The sequence below is a fragment of the Pelodiscus sinensis genome, chromosome 27 (genome assembly GCF_052426305.1).
Source record: "Pelodiscus sinensis isolate ZL-2025 chromosome 27, ASM5242630v1, whole genome shotgun sequence".
Lineage (NCBI taxonomy): Eukaryota > Metazoa > Chordata > Testudines > Trionychidae > Pelodiscus > Pelodiscus sinensis.
In genome coordinates this window covers 6,051,753-6,073,436 of record NC_143078.1, presented here as the reverse complement: position 1 = coordinate 6,073,436, position 21,684 = coordinate 6,051,753, and the positions used below count along the sequence as shown (strand labels likewise).

At 45.0% G+C, this 21,684-nt stretch overlaps 1 protein-coding gene across 1 annotated transcript in view; it reads left to right on the top strand.

Moving 5' to 3' along the window:
• LOC102447148 (complement receptor type 2-like) overlaps nucleotides 1–21,684 on the top strand; it is a 58,619-nt gene that overhangs the window by 21,318 nt on the left and 15,617 nt on the right. The window contains exons 10-21 of the mRNA XM_089773563.1: nucleotides 1,516–1,704; nucleotides 2,331–2,519; nucleotides 4,586–4,774; nucleotides 6,793–6,999; nucleotides 8,153–8,332; nucleotides 9,807–9,989; nucleotides 11,342–11,577; nucleotides 12,991–13,145; nucleotides 13,347–13,356; nucleotides 14,775–15,060; nucleotides 17,284–17,472; nucleotides 18,809–19,012. Of these exons, the coding sequence (XP_089629689.1) occupies nucleotides 1,516–1,704; nucleotides 2,331–2,519; nucleotides 4,586–4,774; nucleotides 6,793–6,999; nucleotides 8,153–8,332; nucleotides 9,807–9,989; nucleotides 11,342–11,577; nucleotides 12,991–13,145; nucleotides 13,347–13,356; nucleotides 14,775–15,060; nucleotides 17,284–17,472; nucleotides 18,809–19,012 (2,217 nt within the window). The remainder of the gene's footprint in view (nucleotides 1–1,515; nucleotides 1,705–2,330; nucleotides 2,520–4,585; nucleotides 4,775–6,792; nucleotides 7,000–8,152; nucleotides 8,333–9,806; nucleotides 9,990–11,341; nucleotides 11,578–12,990; nucleotides 13,146–13,346; nucleotides 13,357–14,774; nucleotides 15,061–17,283; nucleotides 17,473–18,808; nucleotides 19,013–21,684) is intronic.

The window sequence follows — 21,684 nt, the reverse complement described above, 5'->3', positions numbered from 1 at the left end:
ACAAACCCCTGGCTGGGTTGATTTAGTTGGAATTGGTCCTGCCTAGAGCAGGGGGCTGGACTTGATGACCTTCTGAGGTCTCCTCCAGTTCTATGATTCTATGAATGCTCTGCAAACACACAGTAAACACACACCTGTGCTTGTAGCTGGATTGGCTTGGTGACCTGTGACTCCATCCCTTTCCAAAATGTGGGCTAGGGTTTGCCACCCACTAAAGGCATCACTCCACGCTGTTAATAGCCTTTTCCAATTCCACACACAAACCTTTACTGCGTGTCCAGCCATTGCCATTCTTTGAATACAAATGACTGAAAGCAATGAATTCACAGAATGTCATTGCTCATGTGTATACAATTCCATTATAGTAGCACACACAAGACGTAGGGTTCAAGGTCCCATTGTGCTGGGTTTTGTACAAACGTAGATGAAGACAGGAGGGTCTCTGCCACAAAAATTTTGCATTCCTAGAATTGTAAGCTTGTAAGAGACCTTAGGAGGTCATCGAGTCAACCTCCTGCTAAAACTGGGACAGATCCCAATTAAGTCATCCCAGCCAGGCCTTTTTCAAGGCAGGAAGTTTGCACTCTTCCTGTTGCATTCTGGAAAAGATGTTTCAAAGAACTCCAGATATAATAAAGAGAAAAAGCAAAACCAACGGGCAACTTTTATATTAGCTCAGCCATTTTCAGGGAGCTGCAAGGTCTTTTCTTTCTGCTGTCACCTGGATTTTGATATTGAGTAGCATTCTCAAGACTCTCCTGACTGGCAAATTGAAACCATAGAAGGGACATCTTGTGCTTTCATCCTACTGAGAGAGATTGCTGCATGTGGGTCTTTAACACAAAGGCTTAAATACCCAGAAAGACAGCTATCCTTATGAGTAGGACATAAGACATGGGGTCAGAAGACCATGGTTCTTTTCCTGGGTCAGCCATTGACCAATGGGTGCCTTTAGGCAACTGATTTTGCATACTTGAGCCTCTGTTTCACCTCCAACTTTTATTTTCTGTCCTGTCTGTTTAGATTGTAAGCTCTTTGGGGGTTCGACTATCTCTTCTTATGTGTTGTTACAGCACCTAACACAATGGGATCCCTGTCTCCTGACAGTATGACACATCTAGCCCACTACCTTTGAAGTAGATAGGAGCTGCAAGACTTTAGGACTACTCAGGGTCTGGCTGTAATTCACAGTTATTCAGTACAGATGACCCAGTGCAGTTCTTCAATATCGTAAGCATGTGACCATTGGTCCACGGTGTCCCTACAGGTCAAAGAGCCATTTCCAGGGTGTTCTCGTTTGCTATTTTCATCTTCGCTCTCTCCGTGCCATAGATATGATGCTGACCCAGAGCCAGGAACTAACACAAAGTGATGGCAGATTTTCAGTGATATTAGAGACCTCTTGAAGCACCTCTTGTTGTAAATGTAGTGCCAGCAAACCTCACGGTATTTATGCTGCCTCTCGTCCTTTCGGAGACGTCCCCTTGTGTATGAATGCTGAATTTTTCTTTTTAGTTTGTGAGCGACCTCCAGCCATCTCTGAAGGACGGCACGATCGTGGAGGGACAAGTGATTTCTTTGTGGGCACAAGGGTGACCTACTTCTGTAACCCTAATTGGTCACTTGTTGGAGCATCCACCATTCAGTGTATAGCTGGTGATGGGGGAATTCCGCACTGGGACAAACCTACTCCTGAGTGCAAAGGTGATTCATTTCTTCATTACACTCGAATGCCTGTGATTAGAAAATGGCGGAGGGCACATGGCAGTATCTTGGGGGCTATTTAAGAATTTAGCCGTAAGTCCTGAACATATGTGGAGCCATGGGCCAACTCACTGCAGATGCAATGGCTATAGCAGGAGTTTAAATCTGGAATTAGATGACACATATGTAACAGATCCTGTTTAATGATTCGTGGACTTTTGCAGGGAGACCCAACCTTTGAAGTTCATAGGAGCTGCAGGCCTTCAGGATTTCTCAGGGTCTGGCTGTAATTGTCTCTAATTCAGGGCAGTTCACTCACTGCAGGTCTTCAATATCATGAGCATGTGACCAACGGCCATTGTGGCCCTACAGATCAAAGAGTCATTTTCAGGGTGTGCGTCTGATGGCTGTTTTTACCTTTGCTCTCCTAATGCTATAGAATGATGTTGACTCAGAGCCAGAAAGTAACAGAAAGGGCTGGCAGATTTTCAGTGATATTCCAGACCTCCTAAGGACCTCATGTTATAAATGTAGTGCCAGTAAACCCCACAGTATTTATACTGCCTCCTGTTCTTTTGAAGATGTTCTCTTCTGTATGAATTCTGTATTTCTCCCTTTCATTACAGGTTGTGAGCCACCTGCATCCATCTCAGAAGGACAACACGACCACAAAAATACAAGAGTTTTCCCTGGTGGCACAAGCGTGACCTACATCTGTAACCGTGGTTGGTCACTTGTTGGAACATCCACCCTTCAATGTATAGCTGGTAATGGGGAAACTCCACACTGGGATGCACCTACTCCTGAGTGCAAAGGTAATTCATTTCTTCATTACACTCAAAAGCCTGTGATTAGAAAAGGGCAGAGGGCACATTGCAGTGTCCTGGGAGCTATTTAATAACTTAGACTCCAGTATTGAACATATATATGTCCATGAGCAAACTCACTGCAGATTCCTTCTTTATAGCAAACCAGTCAGTCCCAGCTGCAGTGCCTACTGGCAGTCCCAGAAAGATGAGGTGTTCTTCTTCATGTAGGCCTTCATTCCACAAAGTTCTCGAGCACAGGCTTAGCTTGGAGCACAAGCGTGGCCTTGATTTCAGGGAGGAGTCATTTCTGTGCTTAATATGAAGTACGTTTTTAAGTGCTTTGCAGAACTGGGGCCTGGGAGAAGTAGCTGCATTTGTCTGGTAGAAGGAGTAGGTATGGACGTACCTAAAAAGTCTGATAGAATTGTAGGGTTATTACTGAGACTGACAGGCAGGCCAAATGCTACTGGCATAGAGGCAGGTCACAGACATTCTTTCTGGTCCCTTTCTCCCATCAGGAGGTGAGGATGTGGAAGGAGATTCAATGTATGTTGTTAGCACCACAGAAGGAACCATGTCATTCATTGGGTGGCCGCACTGCATGAGCGGACCATTGGGGTCTTGTTATAAGGCTTCAGTTCATTCCAGCTTTACCTCTGCAACTCTGGTTCATTCCAGGGAACTAGCCCTGCAGAGGGACAGGAAATCTCTGGTGAAAGAGAGGAAGAGAAACTGATTCAGTTTGGGGTCTACTGCAGGCAGGCTGAGTTTCTTCTGAAGAGTTCTGCAGGGATCATAGATGCATGAATGCTCATAAAAGACACCAGTGTTTGAGTCCTGTTAAGCATGCATAGCTCTCTGCAAGAACACAGAAAACTCTGTGCTTGTAGCTGGATTGGCTTGGTGACCTGTGTCTCCATCCCTTTCCAAAATGTGGGTTAGGGTCTGCCACCCACTAAAGGCATCACTCCACACTGATAATAGCCTTCTCTAATTCCACACATAAAACTTTACTTTGAATGCTTTCAGTCATTTGTAATGAATTCACAGAGTGTTATTGCTGTATGTGTATACAATGCCATTATAGTTGCACACACAAGACATAGGGTTCAAGGTCCCATTGTGCTGGGTGTTGTACAAATGTAGATGAAGACAGGAGGGTCTCTTCCACAAGGATTTTGCATTCCTAGAGTCGTAGGATTGTAAGAGACCTCAGGAGGTCATCGAGTCAGCCCCATGCTAAACGTGGAATGGATCCCAATGAAGTCATCCCAGCCAGGCCTTTTTCAAGGCAAGAAGTTTGCACTCTTCCTGTTGCATTCTGGAAAAGGTGTTTCAAAGAACCCAACATACAATAACAATAAAGTGAAAAAGCAAAACCAATGGGCAACTTTTATATTAGCTCAGCCATTTTCAGGGAGCTGCAAAGTCTTTTCTTTCTGCTGCCACTTGGATTTTAATATTGAGTAGCATTCTCAAGACTTTCTTGACTGGCAAATTGAAACCACAGAAGGAACATCTTGTGCTTTCATCCTACTGAGAGAGATTGCTGCATGTGGGTCTTTCACACAGAGGCTGAAATACCCAGGAAGGGAGCTAGTCTTATGGGAAGGACACAAGACCTGGGGTCAGAGACAACGGTTCTTTTCCTGGGTCAGCCATTGACCAATAGGTGCTTTAGGCAAATGATTTTGAACATAAATAGATAGGAGCTTCAGGGCGTCTTAGGGTCTGGCTGCAATTCACAGTAATTCAGTACATATGACCCAGTGCAGTTCTTCAATATCGTAAGCATGTGACCATTGGTCCATGGTGTCCCTACAGGTCAAAGAGCCATTTCCAGGGTGTTCTCGTTTGCTATTTTCATCTTCGCACTCTCAATGCAATAGAGATGATGCTGACTCAGAGCCAGGAACTAACACAAAGTGTTGGCAGATTTTCAGTGATATTAGAGACCTCTTGAAGCACCTCTTGTTGTAAATGTAGTGCCAGCAAACCCCACGGTATTTATGCTGCCTCTCGCCCTTTCAGAGACATCCCCTTGTGTATGAATGCTGAATTTTTCTTTTTAGTTTGTGAGCGACCTGCATCCATCTCTGAAGGACGGCATGATCGTGGAGGAGCTAGAGTTTTCTTTGTGGGCTCAAGGGTGACCTACTCCTGTAAACGTGGTTGGTCACTTGTTGGAGCATCCACCATTCGATGTACAGCTGGTGATGGGGGAATTCCGCACTGGGACAAACCTACCCCTGAGTGCAAAGGTGATTCATTTCTTCATTACACTCAAATGCCTGTGATTAGAAAAGGGCGGAGGGCACATGGAAATTTCCTGGGAGCTATTGAAGAATTTAGCCTGAAGTACTGAACATATATAGATCCATGGACCAGCTCACTGCAGATTCCTTCTTTGCAGCAAACAAGTCAGTCCCAGCTGCAATGCCTACTGGCCATGTCCTCTTTCCCCTGGCATCCGTATTTGTGATCTGCCCTGACCTATGTCCTAACTAATGCTTTATCCTCCAGTTCCAGTTGTGCTGAATTCCTGCCTCGTACACATCCCACACCTGGTCTGTCTCTTGGTTACTGGTTCGCAATCCAGCTTTCCTGAGGATGGCACTTTTAACGTGGCATTCCCATCTGGGTGTGTGGGGACAGTATGTTTGTGGAGACAATCTGAGTACAAGCTGGAAAGACCCTGGTGGCTTAATTTAGCAGCAGGAAGCTGGGCTGGAGCTGTCAGCCTAAAAGGTTTTCATGCGCTGGTCGTTCCATTGCCCCATCTGTAGTACTCCCATAATCCCTAGGAAGACCTGCCAATAGTTCCAATGTTACTGTGACTCGAGTGCAGGAAGAAATTATTTTCCACAACTGTCTGGTTTTGAAAGTATCTGCTGCTGCTATGTTGCTATGGCTGTGTGCTTACAAAAGAACATTTATCGGGAGATTTATGCATGGACATCAGTCTCCTAGAGTTTGATTTAGTGGGTCTTTTAGTGGGTCTAGTAAGAACCCGCTAAATCAACCATTGATAATGCCTCCATCAACTCCAATACTCCAACAGATCGCAAGGAGCAAGGGAAGTCAATGGGAGAGTTTCTCCCATTAATCTCCCACAGTGGGGACCTTGTGGTAAGTTGAACTAAGATATGTCGACTCCAGCTATGCTATTCACGTAGCTGAAGTTGCATATCTTGGTACCACTTTCTCCCATACTGTAGACCTGGCCAAACGTTTGGGATTGCATAGAAAATGGATCAACAGCTATAGAAACATTGTGACTTTGAATGTCTTATACTTAATGCTAAAATATTAGATGTTTGTCATTTCTCTTCATGAATTTGCTGACACAGGCCTATAATTTGAAATGGAGGAATGATTAGATCTCTATTTGCATTTATACATAGTGTGATCTATTCGGTGTTACAGCTACAAAATATGCCAGGTTACTTGCTCAAAGACAGTGAAGGAAAAGATGCAAGGATATTTGTACCATAGGGAGTCCTCCTTTTGGCCACCTTATGAATAGGTTCTGTTTCAATAAGATGCAATATGAGTTCTATGCCACATATGCACAGAGTCTGAGTACATTTTGTACTATTTGGAGAGAGAGGTTTGGTCTATAGGGCTAGTAGTCAGGTGTGACAGTTTGGATCAGAGAGATCCCATTGAGACTGTAACCCTATGTGTTGATTATACCACTGACCCCACTTACATGCCCTCTGTGGGGGTCCTTCCGCCTGTACTACTGGGTCAGAAACTCTGGTCTGCTGTAAGGTTTCTCAACATTGCCCAAGCAGTGCAAAGGTGCTGTACTGCAAACAGAATGTAGCCCTAGTATCCTTATTTAGCTATCTCATTGGAATCTTGAAGATTAATTAAAGGTTCAGTCTCTAGTCCAGAACTCTCTGGTTCAGAAACATCTGTGATCAGACATGATTTTAGTTAGCCAGATGTCCACTTTTCATGGGTGTGGCCAAGTTTCCCACGGTCCCATAAAGTTTGTTTATAGCCACCAGTCCTGGCTCTCAGTCTTTTGTGCTGTTATTTAGTTCTAATTTACCCCTAAATGTCCTCTAACTGCCCAGCAAGCAGTGGAAGTGTTGGTAATGCTGCTAGACAATACTGACCTCCCATGGTCCGGAAAATTATCTGGTTCAGAACCAGTCAGGTCCCAAGGGTGCCAGACAAGAAACCTTCATCCTGAAGTAAATTACTTTTAAAAAGAGATGCTAAATAACAATGGGAAAATATTCTAAAAATATTGTTTGGTGTTTTGTAGAGATTCTGTGTCCCACACCACACATTGAAAATGGAACATTTGAAATTCAAGAGTTTAGATTTGGACATCAATTCAACCAAATAAAGTATAATTTAGGCGTCTCCATTATATTTAAATGTAATCATGGCTTAAGTCTCAAAGGAAGTGGAAAGAGCATATGCAGTGACAAAGGAACATGGGATCCTCCGTTTCCGGTTTGTTCCCTTGGTAAGTATAAGATATGAAGATTCCCTTGTATGCTTCTGTTTTGCCACTGAATGACTAAAAAATTAAATATTGATACACTATATACTGTAATAATAATAATTCAGATATAGTGATATCACTTCCCTGACTTCTCAAGAGGCATCTACCGACAAGCAAAGATGGAGCGAATCAAAAGAGTAATTACAGCAAAATCCCTAGTATCTCAATTAGGACACCCACAATTAGCAGACACATCTTAAATTGTTGTCTGTATAGTTGCTGCCTCAGTTTCCCATCTGTAAATGGGAGCATCAGTAGTGATGAACTCTAGAAACTTCACTCGTGTATGTTTATAAATCATTTTTTTGATAGAAGGTGGCATAAAAATGCCTCTCTTGACTAACTCATAGCTTTCCTAAGGGAAAGAATTTATTGTCAATTCATCACATTGCGTGAAAAAATGCACCATTTTTTGCCATTTAATCCATTTTATCTTAGTGTCATTAGGCCATGTTTGGGGCTATTGCTACAAGTGTTCCCCCTAATTTTTTCCATCCATGTGTGGAATAAATTTGGTTCTGTGCACTGAGGCATGTACAGACATCCACCACCAGTAGAAACACACACTGTTGGCTGTGTGGGCTCTGCTAATCAGCTGGGCTGCATGTGAATATCTCTTAGGTGGCCATTCAAGTGCTCGGTATACAGGGAACACTGATTGCTATCCATGTTTTTCACGGCTTAATTTAGGCTTGGTTGTGGTTGTGACTCAAGTGGTAAGAGCAATGCTAGGTGGTCTCTTCACCCTGTATCACCACATATTCCTAGCTGCAATGCCTCCCTATTTTTTTGTTCTATACTATTGTGATGAATGAGCCAAATTTGTCACTCTTGGAAGTGGAGTTAAATTTCAAGTGGATTATGCCCACGAAAGCTTGTGATACAATATAAAATTTTTATTAGTGTCTAAGGTGCTACAGCATCACCTGTTTTTTGTTGTTGTTAAGTTACAGACTAATACGGCTGCCCCTTTGAGACTGAGGGCAGAAGATAGGATATTTTTATATCCCATTGTGTGTCTCATGTCATCTTCATGTTATTGAGGCTTTGGTCTCAGTAAGGTTCAACGTTAAATATTGTTGTTCTTTTTATAGCTGTTTTTTTTCATTGTTAGAGAGGTGTTCCAGCCCACCAAAAGTCAACAGTGCTGACCCAGAGGAAAAGAGAGAGTTTCGGGTTGGTACCAACGTGACCTATTCCTGCATAACTGGTTACACGCTCATCCCTGGAGTATCTCCCACCGTGACTTGTCTTCAAAACTTGGAATGGTCCAAAATCACAAAGATTTGTCAGAGTAAGCTGACTGATGGTTTGACTTGATTGTCTTTGTTTGAATGAAGCTACATGTTTAACTGCAATGCCATGGCTTTTAATGACTATGTCATAGTTTTTGTGCTTTGTGTTTGTTTGCTTTGGGGCACTTGAGTCCTGGTTTTCAGAGCTCATTGATTTCAGCTGGAGTTGTGCCAATTGCCACAACATCTGAAAATCTGGCCAAGAGTGAGCTGAGCTATTGGCCTTGTGGTGAAAGTATTTATACCATACACATGATGATACCAGTGTGATATGTTACAACCAGGTGATAATCTGTATTCATTGCACAACTTTCCCCCAGATCATGTGTATGCTGCACACTAACCCTAATTCACAGTGAGGACTTGATACATTCCAAACCTCTGAGCAGCCCCAAAGTGCTCATATATATTTTTAGAAATACTGTGTCAAATGTGACTCCTCCCCACTTGCTGTGTGGATTTTTCTCAGCCCCTCCAACAATCCCTTTGCCTGCTATCCCTTGCGCCCCCTCCCTCCCCCCGGATTCAGATTTGGAATGGGCAAAATACTTAGTTCAGCACCATTGAAAGGGGTGAAAAAGAATATCGGATAATCCATCAGGGTGAGAAATGGGGCGGGGTGCTCGTTGCCATTAAAAAGCCAGGAATTTCCTTTTCTAGTGAGACAAACAACACTGCTAGTAAGCTCCCAGTTATCTGACCAGTCAATATAGTGACATTGTTATATTTAAAATGCTATCATCATAGGTCATTTTCATTTGTTTCCTTATATTCCTGCTATCTTTCAGAAGCCTGTGCAGTTAGATGTATGGGACAGAAAGTAGGAGCTGGGGTAATCTGAAATTTATACTGCCCACACCGGACCTTTGCTTCTATCCCCTCGGCTGCCATAATTGCCCCAAAGAGATGGTGGCATCTCACCCAATAAAATCACCAACACCGGGAGTATTCTTAGAGAGAAATGGCAGTTTGCTAATAGAAGCCTGAATAAATGCAATTGGAACAAGACCTTTTCTCCCCAGGAAAATACAGAATAACAGCTCTTGACTAATATGGTATATGCCCTCTGACACTCACATAAGGAAGAACTGATTTTTGACAGTCCATGAAACAAAACTTCCTTTAGAAACAATAGTCTCTTTAAATGAAATTAAAATAATGAAGGAAATTAATATTTCTAGATGTCAGTGTTTTCTGACACTCTTCCCAGTCCCTAACCACCCCAGAAACAAGTCTCCACAATGGAAAGGGTCTCTACGTGGCTTTGGAAGAAAATTTGCCTAGCCCGCAAAGAAGCACTCTTCGCATGGAAGAAGAGTTGTCGATGGGATGAATTTTTGTGGAATTAGTTGTTGTCCTTTTAATTCACACCCTTGTATTTCACACTGATTTTTCCCCATGCGTTTCTCACACAGACAGACCCTTTGTCTGAATGAAAACATTTGAAACCTTTTGTTTGTTGGTGTTTCTCAGAGGTCCATTGTCTGAACCCAGTGATTAGAAATGGGAAACCGATCACTGCACGTGAAAATGAGACTATGTATGGAGACGTGGTTGAATTTCAATGTGATTTTGGCTACATCCTCAAAGGCAGCAAGTTGATTGAATGCCAGGCGAATGGGACGTGGCATCCACAAGTGCCGTCTTGTATTCAGGGTAAATATAAACACAACTACAACATCTTGCTGAGGGGAAACCAGACTCCTATAAAACTTAGAAACCGCATAAGAGAGAATCAAAATCAGATGTTTCTAGATGGGGTCTCGTTTGAAGGATCCTCACAGGATATCGATTCACAAAAGCCTTTTCCATCCCTGTTTTCTCTCAGATGATCAAGTTCATCTGCAGGGAAGGGGCAGAGGGAGTGGTACATTTCCTATAGACTAATCTCCAGGCCTTTTTTCTAATCAAGGGTTAAATATCCTAACAAATGGGGCTTCACATCCCTTTTCTTAGGAGCCTATTCAAGAGTCTCTTTGCTCTGACTCTTTGGAGGCTTCTTCTTAAAGTTCAGCCTAAAATTTCCTTTTGTTAATTTCCTATTAGGCCCATCTCAGCCCGCTTGTAACGTCCACTACAATTCTCCCCTTTCTTCCTTAGAGGTGCTGGGACAGTGATTACACTGCAAGGGAGAGGTGGGAAGGTTCAGCAGGGGATCTAGCTGGGGAACTCAGGGAGGCTTGGGGTATTTGCCTACAAGCTCCTGGAAGGATTAAGCACTGTCAGGGATGTGGTCTGGCTATTTCACTGACATGGGACTTGATTCAACAGCAGCGCCTCTTAAAGAGAATTTACCTACGCTACACGCGGCAAGTGCTGGGTTCTACTATAGCTTCTCCAGCTTCCCTGACGCTGCTCTTGATTCTCAGTAGAGTAAGCAAGAGGGCAATTGGGCTTCACTTTTGTCTGTCTAAGGTGTTCATACAGAGCCAGTCACTGTGGTATCTAAACAAAGCCATTGGCATCCTGCAGGAAGAAAGTCACCATGGAAGCATAAGACACTGTTAAGGACCAAGTTCTGCTCTTGGTTCCACCAGTGTGCATCCCAGGTAACTCCACTGACTTCCACAAACTTCTCCCTCGCTGCAGAGGAGGCTAAATCTGCAATCAACCATGGAGGCTGTTTTTAAAAAGGCCACAATAGTGCACGGGAATGAACTGCATGTTCAGTGTCCCTTGGCCACTCATAAGGCTTCCTGAAATAAATCAACAAAGCATCCTCACTCTGCTGCCCCAAGTGTGGGGCTGCAGCTGCTGATGGCTCCATGAAACATGATCCACAGTGCTGGCTGGGGTTTGGCTGGCACCCTTTTCCTGTTGAATTCATAACGTTTGTTTCTCCGGAGAGAGAGATGCACTATGGGGATGGCGTGTTTATTTCTCTGCTAACCCAAAAACAGCTGCAGCAGCAAAGTGAACAAAGGGCATGACTAGCAGGCAATACGCAGCATTCACCGTGCATCTCCCCCTCTCACTGAACTGTCTTCTCTTCTGCCTTTTCCTTTCAGCTGAGTGTCCAAAGCCAGAGGTGCAAAATGGAGAAGTGGTCAATCCGTTAGATGAAAAAAAGCAGTACAACGTGAATGAAAGCATTGCTTTCAAATGCTCTCCAGGGTACCAGTTTTCTGGCCTTTGGTATCAGATGACAACAGACAGCTTGAATGTTACGTGTTCAGCTAATGGCACCTGGATGGTGTTACCTACATATTCAGCTAATGGCACCTGGATGGTGTTACCTGAGTGTGTAAGCATCACAGGCCATTGGGGTTTCTTGATGCACCCTGTCCAGTTTTTACTGTAAAGTTTAACACTGTCTGGATGCCTCTGTGCTGCTTTAAGATAGTGAGGCATGTGTGACGAGGGAGATAGGAATGCTGTTCATACAACGTAAGAGAAACAAAGTAAGTTGACCTGAAAGCAAAGCACTCACATCACTCCCCCAAGCAAATTTTTTTCTTGTATTTTAAAGGAGTTTTTCTTCCTTTGCTGTGGCTGCTCCAAGCCCACAATAAAATGAGTAAAATGGGGTGGTTAAAAACCACAACAGGAAGAAAATGTTATGCTCTTTCATCATACATCTGTAGAGAGAGGTTTTTAAAGCAGGCGGTGGTATGACACGGATATTACCTTCTGTCAGTCTAGGGCGCAGTGTAAAGCAAATATCATGAGTGACTGCTCTAGTGAGCAACTGCCAATGAGTTCAGCATTGTCCAAGTGTAAACAGAGGCCTGGTGTCTGTCCCAGGAGTTGACAGTCCAGGGCCTGATTCTGCAAGTTGCTCAGAACTTCCTCAAAGTTGCTTGGCAGTATTGGAGCCTGTAGAAGTTAAGAATTGAGGTCCCACAACATTTATCAGGATCAGACCCCCAGTCAGGCACAGATGGTATAAGACAGCAGGCCTGTATGCAGTGTGAAGGGTGCAAACGTACCCCCTCCCATAGTCTCTCAAGCAAGCGTGCTCCGTCTTCCCTGGGGAAGGCTGGGGCTGATTCCCTCCCGCTCCCGCAGGAACCAGGCTGGATACAGGGCTGGGCCACGGTCCTGGGGAAAGGGGGGAAATGAGCCTTGCATTAGGGCCTGGACAGACGCATATGAATAGGCTGCGTGCGTATGTGCAGAAATGGAAATGACCAAAGCCTTCCCAAGATGCCAGAGCGAAGGGCCCGGTCTCTCTGCCTCTCAGCCGCTGCCACCCACGTTGGTTCTCCCCAGGCCAGAGAGGCAGAGAACCAAGTTGCTGTGGCCCCTGAAGTCAGGAGCAGTCTAAAAGGCCAGAATTTCCAGTTGCTGGAGCTTGGAGTGAATCTGCACAGCCAGGAGCTCTGCTTGCGGGCTGATGTGATCGGCCGAGAAGCCAAAAAATATTTACGATGGGTCTCTTGAGAGAGAATTTTCCTTCAGCTCCTTTCCCATTGAAAATGTCAGGGCCTTTTTTGGTTTGGTTTTGTTCCAGTGCAGGTTGAAACTGTTGTGAAAATTGCATTATATTTTCACGTGAAATTTTCACTTTCTGGCCATTTTTAACGGAGTGTGTGCAACACGTTTCAGGATGATACAATAGGTCAGACAGACTGTATGAGAAGGCACAAGTGTATTTGCAAGGATCGCTCCTTATCTTCTTCAGCGTACTCACAGTTCCTCTGTTTCCATTTTACAGAAGAAGCAAAGTAATCATCCTGTATGCAAGATGGCTCGCGAGAGTGTAAAGTTTCTCCAATGTGGCGTGCCGCTGACAGAATTGATAACCCTGCTGGAAGTGCAGAAACTGTATCTGGAGATTAAGAAACTTAAGCAGGACCTTCTAAAACCACAGTGACTAGCTGAAATCTGTGATCCATGACTGTGACAAATGGTCTCCTTTGGATGCCGTTTGTATAATTACTTTGTACATGCGATGATTGTTACTATTTTCAGTGAACTTCCGAGTCCCTAGTAATCCAAGAAGAGATTAGCCGGTATATCAGGAATCAGATTTGTTTGTGCTGGGTTCAATTTTTTTTCTTTTTTTTTCAGGCTCACACATGTGAGTCCCCATTTGATATATCAGGGATTCCATCCTCTTATATATTTGTGGGGGGTGAATTCAGTTTCCTTTCCATTAGGAAAGTGAAAGCAAGTGGAGAGAAATTAGATTAAAATGCATGATCATAAACTTTCAATTGATGCAAGCTTTGGACAGGGAAACTTACCCCAACAACTTGGGCCATTCAGAAATCAGCCACCTGATGCACACGGTATAACCCACACATATTTAAAATAGAGAATGGCTGTGTAACTGCCTGATTTCCATGAACCTTAAGGGCAACTGTTCACAACCCCCTGGCCCACTGAGAAAACATAAGGCTTTTAAAGGCCTATTTTCAGCCCTCGCCTCTTAATACAAAAGTTAACAGTTTTCCTTCCCAAACAAAACAAATCTGGTTTTGGTTGACATCAGGGCAAATCTGGTTTTGGTTGTAGCGTTTCTACGTTCTCACGCACGCTCCCACAAATAGAGGGTGAACATTTCACTGTAGAGGAGCAATCGGCTGAGCCATTTCCCAGGGCCCAGTCAGGGAGGGGGAAGTTCTCTAACAAGTGTCTTTGTGATCAGTTATTTCTGCCCTGCAAGGCTACAATAAAAGTGCAACTTGTAAAAACTGTCGCTTGTCTTTGTTCGTGTAACTGTCTGCCTTTGGCTGTGAAGCAGGGAGATGTCCAGCATGTTTGAAGGCTCCTTTTCCTGAGGAGGAGCGAAGTACCAATCTTTTCCATAGCCCAGTGAGCAGTCGCATCGGGGACTCCAAAGAGCGTGGGCCAGCCCTTCCCCTCACACCTAGACATGGTCAGAGTTGAAGTATATTTGGCCGGTAGCTCAGGGAAAGCTTGTTCTATTTCTGCTGGGCCTGTTGTGTGGAATGTCCGTCTCCAGCGTGGTTCTGTTTGCCTCTTTAAGCCAGGAAGCACTGAGTCAGACACATCCCTGGTGTAATGACATTAGCAAAGGTGGATGGAGTTAGAGCAGGGATGAAACGGAGCCACAGATAAGGAGAAAGGATCCTTTGGTAACTGCCTCTTGGTTCATGAATTCTCACCTTGTGGAGGGGCTGATCAGGACTGATTGTCCCCAGGCCAGAAAAATAAAGGTGCAGCATTACTTTCTGCGGATATTAAGCTTATCTGTGCAGCCCTGTGATGGCAGGTGCCTCTCTCTGTAAACTGAGACCAGCCAGCTGCTCTCTCTGTAAAGAGAACACAAGTGTGTGCAGCCTGCAGGGGTGCTAGACAATGCATAGTCCTCTGTGTCTTTGTCTTCGGACGCTGCCTTGGGAAGGAGGCAAAGGGGAGGAAATACTTTCACCCCCAGGTGTATCCTGTCCTGCGAGGGTGACCGCAGCCTGTCTCCGTCACGGTACTAGCTGCAGCTGTATCCTCCTTTACCCCTTGGACTGTGTGTGAGAGCACAACACTACGCAGTGGGCAGGGCAGCACATAGACCTGGAGACTCTGCCCAGCCCCTTTCTCCACCCCAGCAGTTTCAGAGCATGGACTCCCACTTCCTCCGGTTATATATGCCCAGCCCCTCTGCCTACGGTCTGGGTTGCGCTATGCTGCAGACCTACCTGGCCTGCACTGTCACCACTGTCTCCTAGGAACTCACCTGGCACCATGGCATCACTTCCCTCTTGCTGGACCCTGCGTCTTCTGGGGACCCTGGTTCTCATGCTGCTGCCTGGAGGAGCTCTGAGTGAGTAGAAGGATGCGCCTCTCCCTTCAATCCCATCCCCACCCTCTCTCGTCTCCTGGCTTTCCCCTTCACCCCCACCCCCGGACGCTCCCTGCACTTCCCTCTAAGCTCCTGGACCCCGGTGGTTGTTGACGTTCCCGTGCCATTGTTCCCACACTGATCCTGGTTTCCTGCCCAAATTCCAGCTCCGCCTTGCCATTGTCTCCTGCAGTTACCAATGGGTGTGGTGCATCTCTTTCCTTATGGCCCCCATCCACCCAGCCCTGGAGCATGTGCTCTGCTTTAAGTACACACATTGTGTTGGGGTCCCATGTTTCAAGCTGAGCTCACGCTGTAAAGCTACGTCTACGGTTTAGGGTTTTTGCGCAAGAACATCTGTTCTTGCACAAAAACTTGTGGAGTGTCTACACTGAAGGTGCATTCTTGTGCAAGTAAATTTACAGTAAGGCATCAGAAGAGAGGGCTTCTTGCACAAGAGTTATTCCTCTTCTCACAAGGAATAAGCCCTCTTGCACAAGAGCTCTTGCACAAGAAGGCAATATGGATGGGCAACAGCGGTTTCTTGCGCAAATGACCCCTAAAATGGCCATCAGAGCTTTCTTGAGCAAAAGAGCTTCCACTCTGCCATGGATGCTCTTGCAAAAAAGCACATCTCTTGCACAAAACCGCGTAGTAGTGTGAACGTGCTCTTGAGCAAGAACTCTTGCTCAAAAAGCCTGCAGTGTAGATGTAGCCTAAACGTGTGGCTATAACAGGTTGAAAATGACCATTACTCCTTCTGGATTGAGCTGTTAGCCAATACACAGAGTCCCACTGGCAGTCGCTTTTAGGGGGAGAAATTGATCATTGATGATGATAAGACAAGAAGTTATGGGCTAAAATTGCAGCAAGGGAGGTTGAGGTTGGACATTAGGAAAAACTTCCTTTCAGGGTGGTTAAACACTGGAATAAATTGCTTAGGGAGGTGGTAGAATCTCCATCATTGGAGATATTTAAGAGCAGGTTAAATAAACACCTGCCAGAGATGATTTAGATGATGCTTGGTCCTGCCGTGAGGGCGGGGGACTGGACTTGATAATCTCGAGGTCCCTTCCTGTTCTAGTGTTCTAATTAAGGAAATCATCTGTAAACACTTGGAAAGTGGCAAAGTGAAAGGGAACAGCCAGCATGGATTTGTAAAGAACAAATCGTGTCAAACCAATCTGATAGCTTTCTTTGATAGGATAACGAGTCTTGTGGATAAGGGAGAAGCGGTGGATGTGGTATACCTAGACTTTAGTAAGGCGTTTGATACGGTCTCACATGATATTCTTATCAATAAACTAGGTAAATAAACCTAGATGGGGCTACTATAAGGTGGATGCATAACTGGCTGGATAACCACACTCAGAGAGTAGTTATTAATGGTTCACAATCCTGCTGGAAAGGCTTAACAAGTGGGGTTTTGGGACCGGCTCTGTTCAATATTTTCATCAACGACTTAGATATTGGCATAGAAAGTACGCTTATTAAGTTTGCAGATGATACCAAGCGGGGCGGGGTTGCGACCGCTCTGGAGGATAGGGTCATAATTCAAAATGACCTGGACAAATTGGAGAAATGGTCTGATGTAAATAGGATGAAGTTTAATAAAGACAAATGCAAAGTGCTCCACTTAGGAAGGAACAATCAGTTTCACACATACAGAATGGGAAGAGACTGTCTGGGAAGGAATACGGCAGAAAGGGATCTAGGGCTTATAGTGAACCACAAGTTGAATATGAGTCAGCAGTGTGACGCTGTTGCAAAGAAAGCAAACATGATTCTGGGATGCATTAACAGGTGTGTTGTGAGCAAGACACAAGAAGTCATTCTTCCGCTCTACTCTGCACTAGTTAGGCCTCAGCTGGAGTATTGTGTTCAGTTCTGGGCACCGCATTTCAAGAAAGATGTGGAGAAATTGGAGAGGGTCCAGAGAAGAGCAATGAGAATGACGCAGTACAGCTGTTCTTATGTTCTTACAGTGCCTGCCACCCATATTCCTATTTTTTTATGCAGTTTCACTGAGTGAAATTCTGGGTATTGGGATTGCACATAACTGTGCCAAAGGGAGTAGAATATGGACTCTGATTTTTCCCAGACAGGTCTCCAGTTTCACATTACACTCTCTTGTGGAGGAGATTTCTCCTCAATGGCTTTTACTGGCTAAGTGTGTCCTTAACGCTTCTCGTGTTTTACCCATAGGTGAATGTAGGGAGCTACCTACTATTCCTAATGCTGTTCGGAGGACTTCCGTTGGCACCTTGATTCCCACTGGGAAGGTAGTCACATACAACTGCCGCCCAGGTTACAAGCTGATTGGTGGACTAAGCTCCGGACGTGCTACTTGTAATGAGAATTCGACGTGGTCTTTCATTCCAGACTTTTGTCAGAGTAAGTCTAGTAATCTTGGGCTTATACATCTTTCTTTTACAATGAGCAATTTTAACCACTATGGAGAGGTTGTGCTGATAATCAGCTGGCGAGTAGTTTAAAGTGTAGACCTGGGGGGTCAGAGAGGAGGAAGGACGGTTAGGGTCTGTCTGCCTGCAGGGTTGGCAATGTGATTGAAGTGTGATTCCCACTCCCGTGCTGGCCCCTTTACATCACATAAAAACTCCAGTGTGGCAAAACAGGCCTTTAAAGGAGAGGACCCCACCCAGGCAGGAACTGCTGAAGATAGCAATAGGGCTGTCTTTCCAGGACCTTCTTACAAGTCTGGGAGTAAGTGGTGTGTTAGTGAGGCTAGGTCTACACTGCGGGTGCTTTGCAGAAGAGGAAATGCAGATAGAGCACTCATTTGCATATCTTCTTCCGATCCTTTCTGTGGAAGAGGTTTTTGTGATAAAAAGCCCTGTGTAGACAGGGCCACATGATGGGGAAAAAAAACCCCTTTTGCGCAAGATCCCTTATTCTTAAAAAAATGAGGTTTACAGGCTCTTGCGCAAAAGGGTTTTTTTCCTGACAAATGGCTCAGTCTACAAGGGGGTTTTTATCACAAAAATCTCTTCCACAAAAAGGATTGGAAGAAGATATGCAAATGAGTGCTCCATTTGCATTTCCTCTTCTGCAAAACACCCGCAGTGTAGATGTAACCTGAGAGGGCTGGGGTTGGGAGGGGAGTGTTGGGGCAGTCACAGTATACAATGCTGCAGAGATTATGCACAAAACCGAAGCAAAACCCATGGGCAGCTGGGCACAGCTGTCTATATTAGGCCACAGCCATAGAGCAGCCTAGTAGTGGGAAGTTACAAAGATAGCTTAAAGTTGGCATATTCCCATGGGCTATGAATTCTATGCTGTGCCTCTTAAAATCTGCCACCTTTACTCATTTCTATGCTTATGGACCAATCAATGGCCCCCATCCATTATCTCCATCTGCACCTAACGACGCACCACATCACACTACCTGACTTTTTACACACAGTATGGTCATAATGTAGCGGGTGCCCTCAGTGAGTCAATCTGTGACGAAGACCAAAAATAGCCTACCAGCTGCCCTCAGAACAGCTGCCCATAAAGTCAGTAGAAACTGTAGCTTTTGGCCCACATGCTGTTTCTGCAAAGGAGATAGAGCTGCCTTTGGAAATCAAGCCTCTGTCGCTATGTCAAGGAGATGCTTATTGTTTATAGCTTACAAAGTGTTCAGCACCACCTAGGAAAATAAATCTGCAGCCACGCAATTCTCTCTGTGTGATTCAATGCTGTTGCTTTCATTGGCGTTTCTCAGAAGTTCGCTGTCCAGCTCTCAATGTTAGCAACGGGATAGAGAACTCGACACTTAGACCTGGAGAGGAGACCTATGCTTTTGGGGACAGCGTTACCATTGAATGTGACTCCGGGTACGGTATCAAAGGCACCACCGATAGCAGTACTCAGATTCGCTGCCAACAGGATGGCACATGGGATCCTGCCATGCCTGTTTGCGAACCAGGTCAGTGTAAATGGTAGAGAACTATGATATGGTTAGTGACCTCTTACTCCCTGATTTTACATGTACAATGACCTTTTACACTGTGTATGCCATGGTTTACAATATAATATAATATAATATAATTATAATTAATATATTGTTTTGTGATTTGTGCTGTTTTTATATTATTTGTATTTGTATTTTTAATTTAAATGGTCACACCCTGAGGGTCCCATAACACTGTACAAATCCATACAAAGAGGGACCCTCCCTCAACTTTTCAACTAGCCTTCGTTAGTCCTCATTTAAACGAGAGAGAGGTGGTGGCCCCTGGAATCAGTGCCAAGCATATCCCTGTCCTTTAGAATCATTGCCTTCTCCAGTTCAGATTTCTTGAGCATGAGGATGGGCTGTACCATAAAGGCCAAAGACGAGAATCAGATTGAGTCAGTAAAATAGTGATAGAGATGCAGCCCTGTTAGTCTGGTGTAGCTGAAGCAAGAAACAGGACTATGTATCACTGTAAAGACTAACAAGATGGTTTATTAGGTGATGAGCTTTCGTGGGCCAGACCCACTTCCTCAGATCAAATAATGGAAGAAAATTGTCACAATCATATATACAAAAGGATACAATTTTAAAAATCAACACATATGAAAAAGGACAAATCAAATTTCAGAACAGAAGGGGAATGGGGAGCGGGGAGGAGGTAAATGTCTGTGAGCTAATGATATTAGAGGTGATAATTGAGGAAGCTATCTTTGTAATGGGTAAGATAATTAGAGTCTTTATTCAAACTTAAGTGTAAAGTGTCGAATTTAAGCATGAATGACAGTTCAGAGCATTCTCTTTCAAGTGTAATCTTAAAAGGCATTAGAAGTCCTGTTTTTTGACTGAGTCAGTAAGGCAGGGTTGGGGAACCTAAGGCCTGGGGGCCGGATGTGGCCCCTGGATTGCCTCGATCTGGCCCCCGAGGCTCTGGGTCCCCCCCACCCCGCATTGGGGAGCCTGTGCTGGTGCTCCCTACCTCCTGTTGCCCCACTGCAGGGCTGGAGCCCACAAAATCTACTAGCTGCCTCCTCCCCCCTCCCCCAAGCTCTGGTATGTGAGGGGAATGTGGGGAGTGTCTTTCTCCTTCTCAGTCGGGGGCCACATCAGTGAGGGGTTGTTTTTGTTTTGCCTTTCACTTGTGTGCAACCCCCCGGCAGATTTTTCTGTAGGTCAGCGGCCCCTAACCTCAAAAAGGTTCCTAACCCCTGCACTAAGGCTGTGGCAGAGACTGCTCCATTGGCTAAAAGCTCCGGGGGAACAAGGCAGGGGGACAGTAGATGTGGTCAGTGCTGGCTGCATAAGGACCTAAAGACTGGGACTCAAGTCTGTGGAGACGAGACCCATTGATAAACTGAAGTTGCTCCCGAGGGGTTTTCCAAAGGTATAGCTGGGGAGTATCACTCAACAGAGCTAGAACAACAGTACCCTGCAGCCCTCCCTTTGGTCAAGAGCCCCTACTTAAGCCCAGAGCCTGGACCAGGAAGTTTCCTGAGGTGTGACACAGACTTTGGCCTGCTGCAATGCTAGAGTTACAAGGCCAGGGCCTGTAAACAAAAGCCAGGGTCAGAGATCAAAGACAGAACCAGGTTAGAATCAAGAGGCAGGAATCAAGGTCTTGATCTCTGACTGGAACTGATCTCTGACCCTGGCTTTTGTTTACAGGCCTGGACTTGTGCCTGCTTCAACTCTGGCCTGGTGGCTCCTCTCCCTGGTGGGCAGTTCTCAAGGCTGGGACCTTGAGAGTCAGTACATGTACCCATTCTCTGTTACTGGGGGTTGTATGGACTCCTGGTATCCCCCCCCCACACACACACACTCCTGTGCAGGGAGGAGAGTGGTACAGATTCCCACGGCAACTCTGTGTTAGAAAGAGGATCAGGTCTAAAAAATGTTTAGCCCCTGAAAGGAGTTTTAGGGATCCAATTATTTTCAAAAGGCCTTGTGAGGAATGAAAGGCCATTTCAGAGCCGGGGGTGTATATGCATGAGCAGCTAATTTACCATTATGCTATGAAAATGTGTATTAAACTCATGGGTCACCACCAATGGTTAAAACTAACCACTAAGAAAAACTCCATTACCTCTTGGAACCAGTGCTATCCCTTGTGTCACCCTGTGATCACCCTGTAATCTCCCCTTTTGCTCCTTTGGAAGAAGTGTGTATCTGGGGTTAAGGATGGCTCTCTTTACCAACAAGGAAAGGTTCTGTTAGGGGTGTGAGGTTGAGGTGTTTGTTGGAGGACTCAGAGAGTAGTTAGCTGGGAGAAGTTTCAGGCACCTGAAAAGGCTACAATCTGGATTTGGAGGAAGGGAAGTGTAACTGGGCCAATTCACCTTCTTGTCAAGGGAAGCTCCAGCTGTTGAACATCTCTTTGGAACATCATCATTGCTTCCGTGCCGCTCACAGAGCGTGTGAATGACTGTCACAGCAGCCAACTGACAACAGCATTTTTGTGTGTCCTATCCTGATGCCATGCACAGCAAGAGATAAACATAGAACTAGCAGGTTGTTGGACACACCTCGGGTGCTCTTTCATGTGTCATAGAAACATCGGTGTTTTTGCCGTAATGACAGCAAGAAATGCTGGGAATCGGTCATCTCCTTTTCTTTGCAGAGATTTTTTTACCTATTGCACAAGTAAC